A 14,818-nucleotide genomic window follows, 5' to 3' on the forward strand; every position below is an offset into this window, starting at 1 on the left:
TTTTATAATGCGAGTAGTGTGATGCATCGTACATATGGCACCCGATGCTGCGCGCGAGAATTCGACTCGTGCTGAAGTGGCGACCACCGTCCTCCACTGCGAGGTCAATTTGTTCACCAATTCACTCAGTCGGGTGTCGGACTACATGCATTCTGTTCTGGTTAAAATCCAACTTAGTTGGAGGTTGGAAAAGCTGAACCAAAAGAATTGAGACAGATCATAGGGTCGTTGTTCCCGAAGTGTCACAGAAATGAGTAACCTAGTCTGATGGCTACCAAAACTACAGTGATTAATTGAATTTAGACAGGCTGCTATTTTACTATTATGGCGTTTGTTCCAATACGGTGGGGGTGCAGGATCAGGTATGAAAATGCAACTACTACTTTATTCAGTTAGATTTTATTGTAACAAAAACTTTTTCCAAGCATGAGGAAGTAACATACTTCCCATCCGTAGGTCTTAAGTCAACAATCCAACTTTGGAGAGGGGATTGCAAACCTAGGTAATGACTAGCCTAGATGTTGCTAACGTCTGCTACCAACAAAAAATGCATACTTTGTATTTCCGTATCGTTGCTGAATGCATCTTATTTCATTCTGAAATGTGTCGTGAGTGGGGGAGGAGTCTTCCACTTTGGTTTTGACAAGAGGCCTGATTTATTGGCGATTGACCTGATGACGCCAGAGAAATCGAGTACGAATTGAAACCCAACGTCTTCCATTGCATCAGATGTTGCCGACAAAATCCACGATTCAATGTTTACATCTATAGCTTGCGGCATTGTTGGTCCTTTGATCTGTCAGGCAAATTGATATCTGACTATCTATTTCTTGGCCTATGACGTCCCCTAGTCGAGAGCTCATATGTTTAGTTGAGCAAACATATCTATTCATTCTACAATAAAACACGCACACACACACACACACACACACACACACACACACACACACACACACACTCGCGCCGGTAGTACAAATCACAGATAGACATGCAATCACACTGCAATAAAAAAAATCAACACTTAAAAAACTATTGTCGAATCTCTTATAGCCTAAACTTCCCCCCTATTATCATATCGCATTTTCGTGACGTGAACAGTGAGATAATTTCTTTTATGTGTACAGGACGTTCTTTCTTTATCTAAAGGACTCTCAAGTTCTCTGGAAGGTATCCGTTGATCCAGACTCCGACAGACGCCATCTTCTCCAACGGTCTGATGTCGGAGGCCGCGAGCACGGCCGTCAAGATGGCCGCCAAGGAGAATGTTTTCATCATTTTGGACAACAGCTGAAAGGAGAAGGAGACGCAGGGATTAATTGCAGCCTGGCATGATCCACAGTGGACAACCCACTCCCATTTCGGTGGGAAATCTCAGGTGAGACCCTTTGACTGAGGATGTGTTCTCTTCTTCCACACAGAGGCACTAGAGCAGCATTTCCCAACCTTCTCCGACCCTGGCAATCCCTGTAGTCAAGTCTAAGCAGTCCAGCACCCCATAACTAATATCTTACTACTATAAGGATAAACGAAAGTATATCTATGCATCGCCTGTAACACATTTCTTTCTCCAAAAACAGTGAATGCACTGACGGCAGAGTCAAGCGAGTCGACTGGTACACCTCGTGACGTCGTGTCGTTTATCTTCTCTCCGAAAATGATCTGATCTATTTTGAATTCAATCTTCGTTTCCACCCAACTCTTTGACACTTACCTCATCCTGCCACTTCTTCTTGGCAATACACTGATGGTACGGCTCTCTGGAGAAGGTGACCATGGAATAGAGGGGCACCCACATCCTCGGGAAGAGCGTGTTGAGGAAGTTGTCGAATTTCTTGCGGAGGAGGAACCCCCAGGAGTTGACCAGGTCTCTCATCTGTGCCGCGGAGTCAGAGAAGGTCATTGACTGGGTTAGGCGTGTTACAAGTCTCTCTCTCTCTCTCTCTCTTCTGTGTTGTGACTGAACTGACTTGGCTCATATAAAGTAAATACAGTCGAAAGACATTAGATATTGCATTATATTGTTAGTACTGAACTTGACTGTACGAAGATGCAAACCCAATTCATAGTTCTTTCCCGTCCTTACATTCCCTCAACTTTCTCCTGATGTCCATTACCCACTCGCCTATCAACCATTCTCCATTCCTTCTCACCTATTCTAATCCTCTTTCACTGTCTTTCACACGAGCTTCAAACTACTTCATTTACCTAAATAAACTGAAGATTTTCTTCGTTACTGTGATCATTTTTGGTATGTAAATCCTAGATTTTTGTAATTACAGTTTTTATGAATAGATTATTATGAAAAATATTTGTCTAGTGAGAAGAGAGTTGAAAATGGACAGAAGTAAGGGAATAGAAGAATATCACCACTGCCCTAATTTTTGGTTTGTAATTCTCAGACTTTATTGAATTGGAATGTATGCAAAAAATGAAAATAAATGTAATATACTAATTAAACGCGTGTGGATCAAGACCAAACTATGGACTAAAAATGCAATTGTTATTTATGTATTTGGTCAAAAGCTTACCACAAAATAATTCCACTTCCCGTAACATTTCTACGTAAGCCTAAACTACTTAAATCTTCCGGCACTTATAAAAATAAAACAAAAACAAATGAATGAATATTCTTTACGTAAAGTTGGCTCACCTCAATGTAATTGTACATTGCAAGGTCGACAATGGCTTCAGCGTCTTTGTTCCTCTTTTCCGAATAGAGCGAGATGGCACGGTCCAGGTTCCCATGACACTCATTTATAAGTTCATCCAAGACAACACAGTCCTCCATTCCCTGTCAGGGCCAAACGAGGCGATGAGTAAAATCAGCAACGACTGCAACAACACTGTAGGAGAGAGGCCAAACGCAAAGTATGGGATCCAGCGTATTTAACGTTTCGCCCAGCGGGGCTTGTTCGTTTCTCCCCACAAGCCCGGGTTATATAAGGAGCCAGATGTTTGTCCACTATCTTATTTCTGAAGAAGCCCAGCAGGGCTTGTTCGTGTCTCCCCACAAGCTCGGGTTATATAAGGAGTCAGATGTTTGTCCACTATGTTATTTCTGAAGAAGCCCAGCAGGGCTTGTTCGTTTCTCCCCACAAGCCCGGGTTATATAAGGAGTCAGATGTTTGTCCACTATGTTATTTCTGAAGAAGCCCAGCAGGGCTTGTTCGTTTCTCCCCACAAGCTCGGGTTATATAAGGAGTCAGATGTTTGTCCACTATGTTATTTCTGAAGAAGCCCAGCAGGGCTTGTTCGTTTCCCCCACAAGCTCGGTTATAAGGAGTCAGATGTTTGTCCACTATGTTATTTCTGAAGAAGCCTAGCAGGGCTTGTTCGTTTTCTCCACAAAGCTCGGGTTATATAAGGAGTCAGATGTTTGTCCACTATGTTATTTCTGAAGAAGCCCAGCAGGGCTTGTTCGTTTCTCCCCACAAGCCCGGGTTATATAAGGAGTCAGATGTTTGTCCACTATGTTATTTCTGAAGAAGCCCAGCAGGGCTTGTTCGTTTCTCCCCACAAGCCCGGGTTATATAAGGAGTCAGATGTTTGTCCACTATGTTATTTCTGAAGAAGCCCAGCAGGGCTTGTTCGTTTCTCCCCACAAGCTCGGGTTATATAAGGAGTCAGATGTTTGTCCACTATATTATTTCTGAAGAAGCCCCGCTGGGCGAAACGTTAAATACATTGGATCCCATACTCTGCGTTTGACCTCTCTCCTACAGCCAAACGAGGCATTGAAATCACAAAGGGGTGGCCATGCCTCAGGTAAACAACAGTGCCTGCCGTAGGTCTGACCGAAGTCAGCTGATCATAGTACCAGGGTCTTCGAAGTGGGTAAAGGAGTTATCACCCTGGGCTATTTTTCTTCCTACCTCCGATTAATCGGCGGAACCACCCACCTACAGAACTTTTTCCGTCATGAAATCACTATGGTAGATTATTTTGTTTTATATACTGGAGGTAAATTTATTTTCCTCCAGCATATCACACTTCTTCCCAAAAGCCGTGGACTGCAAATCTCCTTCAGTAGTCAAGTGAGATAGCGCCTTAACCCTTCAAACTCCGATGACAAGATGTCTTGTCATTTGGTCAAATAAAACAAAAAATCATAAAACACCAAAATGTTTGATCAAACACCAGAAAAATATGACGTCAGTCCTCGCGCGGTCAAGCCGCATCAGATGATATTCGGATGTACGGGCCGGCGCGAGGCCTACCATATCCGGTTTTTCGTATCTATACCACAAGCGGCTGACATGAGTTGAATGGGTTAAGGGGGGATAATGTCAGCGATGGAGTTATGAGGAAGTAACATGGGCGTGTGTCCCAAGCAAAGGGAAATGATGACAACTGGAGAAGGACAACAAAACAACCGATCAGGTCGCGATCATAAACCTAGAATTGACGAAGAGAAAAGGTTGCCGGCAGCAAATATATGAATAAACAAACAAATAAATAAATATGATAAAGTTTTACCCACATCCAAAGAAAATGTAACCGCGAACAGGAAGTTTCGATCATCAAGAGCTATATAAGATGGTACTTGGCAACTGCTGCGAGCAAGGGATCCTGGAGTTGCCAAGTATTACATTTAGATCATCTCTTGATGACTGAAACATTCTGTTCATAGTTATTTCACTATTGGGATCATCTGGTACAGCCCCCCCCCCCCCTATCTGGTGAGGTTTGTGACATATAACCATCAACTACAGGCGCGAAAATGTACATTACAATTTATTTGTATTAGAATACATATCACAGCCCGTTCTGGTTAACGTTGTTATGGAAACAAATGTAAATAAATGAATAAATAGATAAACAAATAAATAAATAATTCTGTATGCATGAACATAGAGATAAAGACGTAATGAAAAAAGAGGTATGACTGTACTTACGCAGTTCATACCCTGCCCGTAGAAGGGAACCATGGCGTGGGCCGCATCGCCCATGATCACCGAGGTGGTGCCAACGTGGTAAGGATAGCACTGAGGAGAGAAGGGGACAGGAGAACCGAAGTTAGTACAAAGATCCAAAGGCTGGGACGCATTTATTACATTTTCTTGAAACGTTATCATCGTAACCGGTTATGAATATCACATTTATCTTGGAACATAACCTTCACATTTATTTATTTTTATTCTTTATTTTATTTATTTATTTATGTATTTATGTATTATGTAGTCATCCCGTTACCATAGTGCACATTCATCACATTCATTTGAAACACAAGCATCATCACTTTCGTCCGACATTGTTTCTTCACTGATGTTTCCACCATCGTCCATGATATTTAAATGTGCTGAAATAGAACTAATTGTGCCTTACAATCTAGCTCACCTTGGTCTTCACCTTGGTCTTTGGATCACGTGTTGGACTCGTGATCGACAGCTATTTCCCTCCCGGAAGAGAGCTCAGAGCTCGTATGACCTATCTATGGGTAATGCTATGAGCTAATGCATAGAAAATGCATACGCATTAAGTATTCACTGATTTATCTTCATTTTATTAGTTTTGATTTTGCTGTGGTTCTTCCTCGTTATAGAGATTTAAATTTAGTACAGTATCACTCACACACAGAACTTTAAGTTACCTTTGATTTTACAGAAAATATGTATTCAATATTACATTGAGTCTTACTCGCTTTGGAAACTCAAGTTTATTGCAATATTTCCTCTGTCGGGAATAAGAATATGGACACTGTTTCCCATGCGTGACGTAAATGAGATAGGGTAAGGAAGTTCGGGATCTCTCTCTCTTTCTCTCTCTCTCTCTCTCTGTGTTTTTCTCCGTGATAAGTCAAGGCATGATCTGATTCTGCTGCTTACTTTACAAAGTGGAGGACTACTAGTATATATGTTATATATCTATATGCATATTGCTAATCATAAGTTTTAAAGTTTTAATGTTACACGAGCTAGATATCTCACCTAACTTTAAAGACGGTCATTTGAACATACTGTGCACAGAAAGTTTTGAATGGAAATTTGATTCACACATGTCGGGTATTTATATTTACTTAAGCTTTTAAATTCTACAGGAATTTTAATACATTTCACCTGTATAGTGGCGTTTTCGACATCAGTTGCCTCAGGATAACAAAATTTGCTTATGACATATTATTAAAAAGATCACCGGTTCATGCATTAGTACAAAGACCTATGTATAGTGCATAAAGCGGCCCATACACGATCAATTATATTGCGCAATTTCATTGTCAATACTCTGAACTGACAATTAAATTGACTGTGTATGGGCGATATGTCGCTCATACACGGTCAATTTAATTGTCAATTCAGAGTATTGACAATGAAATTGCACAATATAATTGATCGTGTATAGGCCGCTTTAGGTTATACGATGATAATGATCCATCCACCTATGTTATGTATTCGTGGCCAAGAGAAGCAGGAGAAAGGGTTAGGAGTAGTATCCCCTTTCGTGGAAAGAGGATGCTGGGTTTGCCAAATCACTTCAACATACCCTGACCACTGCCGTGTAACAAATGAGTGGCTCCGTGGGAGAGTGATCCAAGCGCCACGGGCCTGATTTCGTGCTCAACCAGCCAACATGGGCTTCCATCTCCACCGCCTGGTGGGAGTTGGATTCGTCTCCCTCTGAGTTACCTCAGAGGGAGACGAATCCAACTCCCAGGAAGCCCAGGTCGGCGGCTGGTTGAGCACGAAATCAGGGTCTGGCGGGCCGTGGCGCTTGGATCACTCTCTCGCGGTGCCACTCAAATATATTTGTCGTTTGACAGCACTGGGGACACGCTGAGACGACTTGGTGGGTATACCAACCCCGTTTCACTACAACCCGTTAGGCTATGGATTCGTTCGTGCTCGTTTAACAAATAATATCAGATTCATACATCTTTGGTACGATGACACTTGCGTAGGCGTATGAGTTGCCCCCGGATTCTGTGAACTGGTTTTATCATATTTTCTTTGTTTATTATTAGTCAGTAAAAGCGAATGAGTAATACAGCAGTGACTTTATATTCTATAATGCGTATAGTGTGATGGATCGTACGTATGGCAGCCGATGCTGCTCGCGAGAATTTGAGTCGTACTGAAGTGGTTAAGCCTACATATTGTGGTAAGCACATTGAAACCTCTATTTCTACGCCTTTTCGATAAAATGAGATCGAGATACAAAACCCTGCGTGCTAATAAAAAGAAAACGGTAACAGAGAAGTTCGACACACAAGGGGCAAAACCCTCCATTACATTTCCTAATTGCTATCGAACGCTATCTTCTGTCCGTGAATTGTTTAGAATAACTTATTCCACCGCATATTTTTGAAAACAGCTTGTGGTTACTCTACTTTAACTTTGCTTTAACCTTAACTTTACTCTAATCTTACTTTAACTGAGATCATGGGGAGTCCTTTGTTAGCAAAGAAGTCCGAAATCAGCTTCTCCTTGCCGATGAGTGGAATGGCGTCCTGGTAATATTCCTGAAAAAAGTAATAATAATAATAACAACGATAATAATAATGATAACAATAATAATAATAATACATACATACATACATACATATACCAAGGCTTTTCCCCCCTTACAAGGGAGGTAGTCAAAAAGGAAAAGGCATAAAATCATTCCCACCCATTCCATCCCTGAATACACTCCACACCCCTCCACCCTCCCTCTTATCTTAGCACCTCTCGAAAAAGATGATAATAATAATAATAATAACAATAATTACAACAACAGCAATAATAGTAATAATAATAACAATAACAACAACAAATAGGTCCGCTGGCCGAGCAAATTAGAGCGTCGCTACTTGCGGCGAAGGTCGAGGGAATGGTGGTTCGAACCCTGTTTTTATCAATAAATTATTTAATATGTTTATTTATTCATTTATTTATTCGTGTATTTATTTATCCACTTGTTCATTTATCTATTTTCTCACTTGTTTATTATTCGTTTATAATTTATTCATTAATTTATTTATTCATTGATTTGTTATTTGTTTATTTATTAATTTGTTTATTTACTTATTTATCTATTTATGTACTTATTCATATATGTATATTTTTATTTATTTATTTATCTATCCATCTATTTATTTATTTATTCATCTATATCTGTGTGTATACACACACACACACACACACCCACACCCACACACACCCACATATATATATATATATATATATATATATATGTTTTAATTACCCACTGTCGGAGAAACAAAGCAAAAGAAACAGACGAACAGTAGTGGTCGAAATATACAGTTCATCTCTTTCTTTTGCTTTGTTTCTCCGACAGTGGGTAATTAAAACATTTTACTAAATGTGCTACTACATTTTCGTCCTGTGATATATATATATATATATATATATATATATGTATATATATGTATATATATATATATATATATATATCTCTTTTTTTTTTTTTTTTTTTTTTTTGAGCTCAGGGGAATATCATATGCCCTTTGCCTCTAGCGAGACTTGAATCACCTTCCATCTAGTCACTCTAATGTTCCTCGCCTCCAGACCCCAACGCTCCAGTTAACCTTTGATGTGAAGCTTGAGGTTGGGGGGGGGCGCCCCCCGATCACTTACGTTAAAGAAGCTGATGAGCTTTTCTGGCGTGGTAAGTCCCTCGAAGATCGGGAAGGGCATGAACAGAGTCACGGTCCAGGAGCAGTCCTGGTTGGGCAGGGCGATCATCATGAAGTTCCCCCGAGGCCAGATGTGCAGGTAATTCGGAGGCATCGCAAACTGTAAGTCATCAGCATCGAATGAATAGGTATACATGTAAAATACAATCAGGTATAAATAAAATCATGTGTTAGGTTTAGCGAGGCAATTATGACAACACACACACACACACACACACACACACACACACACACACACACACACACGAACTCGAACACGACTCGGTGGCGCAGTTGGTAGAGGCTCAGACTCTCAGCACGGTGGTACCGGGGATACTGGGTTCGAATCCTGCCCAGGGCTGAAATTCATTCATTATCGCTGCGCCTCGAGTCGTTACTCCAACTCTCGTGGGCGGGGAGTTGTGTGTGTGTGTAAGTGTAAGGTCATAGCATTACCCATAGATCGGTCATACGAGCTCTGAGCTCTCTTTCGGGAGGGAAATAGCTGTCGATCACGAGTCCAACACGTGATCCAGAAGACCAAAAGACCAAGGTGAATACACACACACACACATACCTATACACCCACCCACAAACCCACGTACACACAGACACATACACTCGACTCGGTGGCGTGGTTGATAGAGCCTCAGACTGTCAATACGGAGGTATCGGCGGTACCTGGTTCAAATCCTGCCCAGGGCTGAAATTATTTCAGTATCGCTGCACTTCGAGTCGTTACTCCAACTCTCCTGGGCGGGGAGTTGGGTGTGTGTGTAAAGGTCATAGCATTACCCATAGATCGGACATACGAGCTCTGAGCTCTCTTCCGGGAGGGAAATAGCTGTCGATTACGAGTACAACACGTGATCCAACGGCCAAGGTGAATCACACATGTCCGAACAGGTAAGATTATATGAAGTTAGTCGGAAGTTGTTGCATTTTATCTCGAGACTGAGGTGGATGAGGAAAGAATTATTTCTAAAGTCCACCAGCATACGCCTTGTGTTATATCTAACATCGACTCTCTCGTATTTTTTATACATATATCTTATACAAGTACAGAGCGGGGATTCGAGTTTTCCGACCGATTGGCATGAACAGTGTTACCGCGAAATTTAAAATCGTGAAAATGGTGAGCTTTGTTTCTATACTAACCAACACCATTGGTTCTGGTGCATCCCTGCCCGTAGCCCTCTTGGCAAAATCTACAAATGATGTGCTTAAAAGTAACCTGAAAGTGGGATTGCTCAATGTGGGATAAACACACGAAATTGCTTGTATAGCTACGACAACCGCGTGGCATTGAGCGCACGTTGTCGCCCACATGGCTAGACCTGACGCGCCTATGACAGTGTGATCCTGCTTGACCCGACCAAACCTAATACAGTGCAGTTATGTAATTGCGCACTACGGGTCACTACCCGCGCCGTATATACATACATACATATATATATATATATATATATATATATATATATAATATATATATATATTATATATATATATATATATATATATATATATATATATAGGCTCCTGGACGCATGTACAGTCAGTTCACTCGAACCTTACAATGAAGGAGACGAACTCACCAAAATCTCTTTATCTTCTCGCAGTAGCACCGCTACATGCTAAAGAAGTGCGAAAGAAAAGATAAGGCACAAACATCAATACGAGCTGCATCGAAGACAGCCTACCTACCTTTCCGTCCTCCGTGGGAGGTATGCAGAGCTCCATGTATCCATGAGGGATATAAGTCTGCGAGTAGTTGAACTTGGGTCTCCGCATCATCTGTTTCCTGATATTGGAGTAGGCTCCGTCGCAACCAATGATCAAGTCCGCTTCAGCGTGGATCGTTTCCTTTGTGTCCAGTCTATTTGTCCCCAGGAGAGGATTTAAGAGAAGAAATAAGTTAGTAGCGTCATCTTTTTTTAAGCGTTAAGTCACGGCACAGACTAACCACCTAGGCTCGTGGTTCGTAAACTAACTTGCGCCATGCCAACCCCCAATTCAGTTATTGTTATGTTTAGTTGCCATCACTTCTAAGTACTACAATTTTACTGATGTTTTCTTAAGATCCTGGGAGACGCCTATCCCTGCGTCGCAGATGCACAACGTTAATGAGTATTTTACGACGTAATAGATTCATTTTATCGTAAATTTTAGACACAGAAACATACGCTTGTTTTAGCTTCGAAGAAAACGCCAACCACTGTAGTACTTATAAGTGATAGCAACCTTATATGGCACATCCACCCACCTCCGCCCAAACCCACCCTCCCTCCTCGAAATGAAAATATTCAATAACTTTATACGCCCATCTATATCCTAATAAAAGAAATATCCTGTTGATATCGATCTAAATCGGATCGGAAACCGGAAATCCCTCAAGAGGACACGTCCCCTCCGGCCCCTGATTGGCTGAGAGAGTGGTAATGTTACGGCAACAGAGACGAGTGATTGGCCGAGAGCGGTGACGTCACGGCAATGGAGACGACTGATTGGCTGAAGGCGCCTGCGAGCGAAGCGAGCTCGCCCGAAGGGCCGAGCCCCCCTAGTAGCGGGGTCGGGCGCAGCCCGTTGCTCATTAAGAAAAAAAAAAAAAAAAAAAAAAAAAAAATCACGCTCGCGCGCCTAGCTGGTGTAGTGGAACCTATCTGTTCTTACCTCTCGAAGGTCATTCGTCCATTGTCGAGATCAGCTCCGACAACCTTGTGTTGGAAGTGAATGTGAACGTTGGGGAACTCCTCTGCCCTCGTCAGGAGGACCTCATTGACGTGCCGACGCCCGACGGAGTAGATGCACTGTTTGCGAAGTCATGAGAACACCTCTATATTAACACTCGATCAAATTTGTCGAAAAAGAAAAACAATTAACACACGAACGCATAATGCTCCGTTAAAGGAACGTATTTTTTCAAGTTATATTATATGTAAGTTATACATGCAAACTTCATTTCCTTCCGTTGATATGTCCACAAAAAAGTTTTCTGTTACATATTAACTAAAAAAAATTAAGTTTTCATACATAAGTTACATATGATAGACTAAAATATAAACTTTATTTGTGTTCCTTTAAAGGAACATTATGCTCACGTGGGTTACTCTTATATTTTAGGGACATTAATGATACCCCTACAGACCAGAGTAACGCAGCATTCTTTCATGGTTGAAGATTGATCTCCCACTCAAAAGATAATTGTGATTACTTTCAATTTTTACCTGTTTCTGATTTCTGTTGCCCTCCTTAACTCAATCACATCTATGCGTCCCCTTTTCCGGAGCTAAAGCACCAGTCACACTATCACGAAGCCCCAGTCACACTATCACGATTCTCGTCAAATGTTTTGGATTCGAAAAGCCGCCTGACGACTTCGCCTACAGTATTCTAGACGTCACTAAGTCTACAATCCAACAATGTGTCTAGGATTCGTATTCTAGGTTTAACTTTTCTTAGTTCGTTATTCGACATTTGGAGATTCGAAAAATGAAAGATTGTAAACAAAGTCGTTTCTACTCGAACGAACTCGAGTCGTGATGGTGTGACCGGGGCTTTGTCTCCAAGGACAGAAGCGCTACTTACTAGACAAAATAACAACTATACTGACTTGACAGTCTCACCTTTCCGCAAAGGAATTCAGGAAGAAAAGATAAACTTGACCTAACCTAACCTGATAAAACCTAGCTTGACCTAACCAAAACTATGCTAACCTATTTATTTAGCCTAAATAATATAGTTTTTTACAATTTTCTTTTCTTGTGATCTCTTTTCCGTCCACATTTGCAACATATCCCACATACTGACCTGCCCATCCTTATTGTATGGGATGGCGTATGTAGTTCCATCGGGGCGGTGGATCATCCTCGCATACATCGGGATCCCATGGTTCTTGATGATGTGGTCCTCCACTCCCACGTACTTGAGGGCCGTCCGGCCCCTGACGCTCATGGCCAAGTTGATACTTCGCCCAGGCACGTGCTCCATCTCCCGGATGTCTGGAAGGAGGTTTGAAGGAGGAGTAAGGAAGTGTGGACTGTTTTCTCAATTACTAATCTACTCCTCTGGCACTAGAGGCCAATTGAGGTCCCCGGCCGCTACAACAAGATGCCTCCAGACTCTCCGATCTGCTTCTAACATCTCTATATCGTCGGGGTCGGCGTCCAGGTCTCGTAAGTCGTTCTCCGCCACATTCTTCCATCTAGTACTGTGGCGTCCTCGAGATCTCCTACCCACTATATTCTCAATTGGAAAATAGAATACAACAGACAACTCTTTCCAGTCAGGGTGGGATTTTTTTTTTTTTTTATACACTCTTCTTCCCCTCCCCTTCCGAAGTGGTGTCATCGGCCATCTCGTCTAACCTCTATCGTACCAAGTGGGCCCTATTAGTCAGGGTTTAACAAGGGTGATGCAGACAAGATCATCATACTAAGACACCAGAGCAGGACTCGCAGTAACGGATTTAAACTGGACAGATTTAGGTTTAAGAAGGAAATAGGCAAGAACTGGTTAACCAAATGTGGTTAACGAATGGAATAGACTTAGTAACAATATAGTGAGCGCTGGTCATTGACTACCATGACGAAATCAAATGTACGAGCTGCTGAATTGAAGTTGTTAAGAATAATCAGAGGAATAACGAAAAGAGAAAGGACAAGGAATGATAGAATAGAAGAGGAGCACTGGATCATCCCACTGTTTGGGGATAGTACGGGCACACTATGGACAAGAGAGAGAGAGAGAAAGAAAAGTATTAATGGAGTGAGGGCTCCGAGGGAGAAGGCATGTCGATCGACCTAAAAGGAGACGAAAGGAAGACGAGATGACTGATCAGGGGAAGGTTCTGAGCTAGACAAGGAAAAGATAAACAGATCTACCAAGGTCGTTCAGGGTGGAGGTAGATGGTGAGGAGTGATACCCAACAAATGACCGTTCATCTACCGTTCATCTACCTGGCGTCTTGTAAGAAAGTGAGGAAAATGTTTATTGATCTTTGAATGCATTTGTTGAACTTCTCTTGCGGTTCACTGCTTTCCCGTGCACAATAATCATGTCCCTTTAAAAGGAATTTATTGAGTATTATAAATAACAGATTGATGTTATGTATAAATTAATGCGATTGTATATAGGATGATGACATACCAAGTACAGTAACTGAAAGTTATTTGTTTTGTTTTTCTGACTTGTTAAAATTCATGACTTGACAAATGAAATACCTCAATGTTTTTTTTTCAGAAACGCCAACAACAAAATGTCATTAGAACAAAAGTGCGCGATTAGTCATCAATATATGGAAGACGAAAATGTGATTGATTAAATGCTTTTGTGCACATTTTCCACGATCAGGTTTGATCACATAACTCCAGACTTCACCATCGGATAGTACGTGAGTAGGGACGCCGATTTGTATCGAGTTCTGTGCAACATCGTGTGACCAGAGGGACAATCTGTTACGGGTTAATTTTGGATTATCTCGACAACATCTACAAAACGCTCGCAGGTGTGACCGTAGTTTTAAATGCATCTTCATCCTCATGCGACTTAGTGTTATGTAGAGAACTGGTTCTGGGCTTCAGAAAACCGGTTTCGCGTCCAGGCTGCCTGACCCCTCAATTAGTCCCGGACTCAGCTGTGAGGGAGTACCGGCATCTGTTTATTTATTTATTTTTTGTTATTATAATTTCTTTTTTTAATTTGGGAGTGAAATGTCACTCCCATGGGCTTTGTCTGGGCGCGTGTGGTATTGGCTGTTTATGGAAGACACACACACTTCGCAAGAGATAAAGTGGGATAGTTTAGCTTCTCGGAGGATGTTGTTGGGGTAGTCAGGGAGGGAGGAGAAGTACTGACCCCACCACCACCACCACCACCACCACCACCACCACCACCACCACCACCCTATCGCATTATCCCGATACCTAACATGCATGTCTCTCCACAAGACGTTTATTAAACCGAGTTTGACTTTCTTGATATGCAACTTGGCCACTACTGTTGTTTTCTTTCTTTGTTTCATTTCTCTCCTCCACACTTTCCCTCTTTCATCTTTCTTTCAACTTTCAACAACTTAGGAAAACCTGTTTGAAGGTTAAGAATAATAACAATAAAAAATCTCATCTCTCCTCGCCTGATCCTTGTAAAACATTCTCCCCAATTTCTCGTGCTCTCTCTCTCTCTCTCTCTCTCACACACACACACACACAC

At 41.7% G+C, this 14,818-nt stretch overlaps 1 protein-coding gene across 1 annotated transcript in view; it reads right to left on the minus strand.

Moving 5' to 3' along the window:
- Window positions 1-380: 380 nt before the first annotated feature.
- cn (Kynurenine 3-monooxygenase cn) overlaps window positions 381-14,818 on the minus strand; it is a 31,711-nt gene continuing 17,273 nt past the window's right edge. The window contains exons 3-11 of the mRNA XM_076208761.1: window positions 12,419-12,609; window positions 11,282-11,418; window positions 10,316-10,487; window positions 8,574-8,732; window positions 7,364-7,456; window positions 4,896-4,985; window positions 2,651-2,791; window positions 1,712-1,873; window positions 381-1,287 (exon numbers count right to left, since the gene is read on the minus strand). Coding sequence (XP_076064876.1) covers window positions 1,141-1,287; window positions 1,712-1,873; window positions 2,651-2,791; window positions 4,896-4,985; window positions 7,364-7,456; window positions 8,574-8,732; window positions 10,316-10,487; window positions 11,282-11,418; window positions 12,419-12,609 — 1,292 coding nt within the window. The 3' untranslated portion in view covers window positions 381-1,140. The remainder of the gene's footprint in view (window positions 1,288-1,711; window positions 1,874-2,650; window positions 2,792-4,895; window positions 4,986-7,363; window positions 7,457-8,573; window positions 8,733-10,315; window positions 10,488-11,281; window positions 11,419-12,418; window positions 12,610-14,818) is intronic.

Source organism: Oratosquilla oratoria, chromosome 25, assembly GCF_046742065.1.
Source record: "Oratosquilla oratoria isolate Oo_2021 chromosome 25, ASM4674206v1, whole genome shotgun sequence".
NCBI classification, from domain to species: domain Eukaryota; kingdom Metazoa; phylum Arthropoda; class Malacostraca; order Stomatopoda; family Squillidae; genus Oratosquilla; species Oratosquilla oratoria.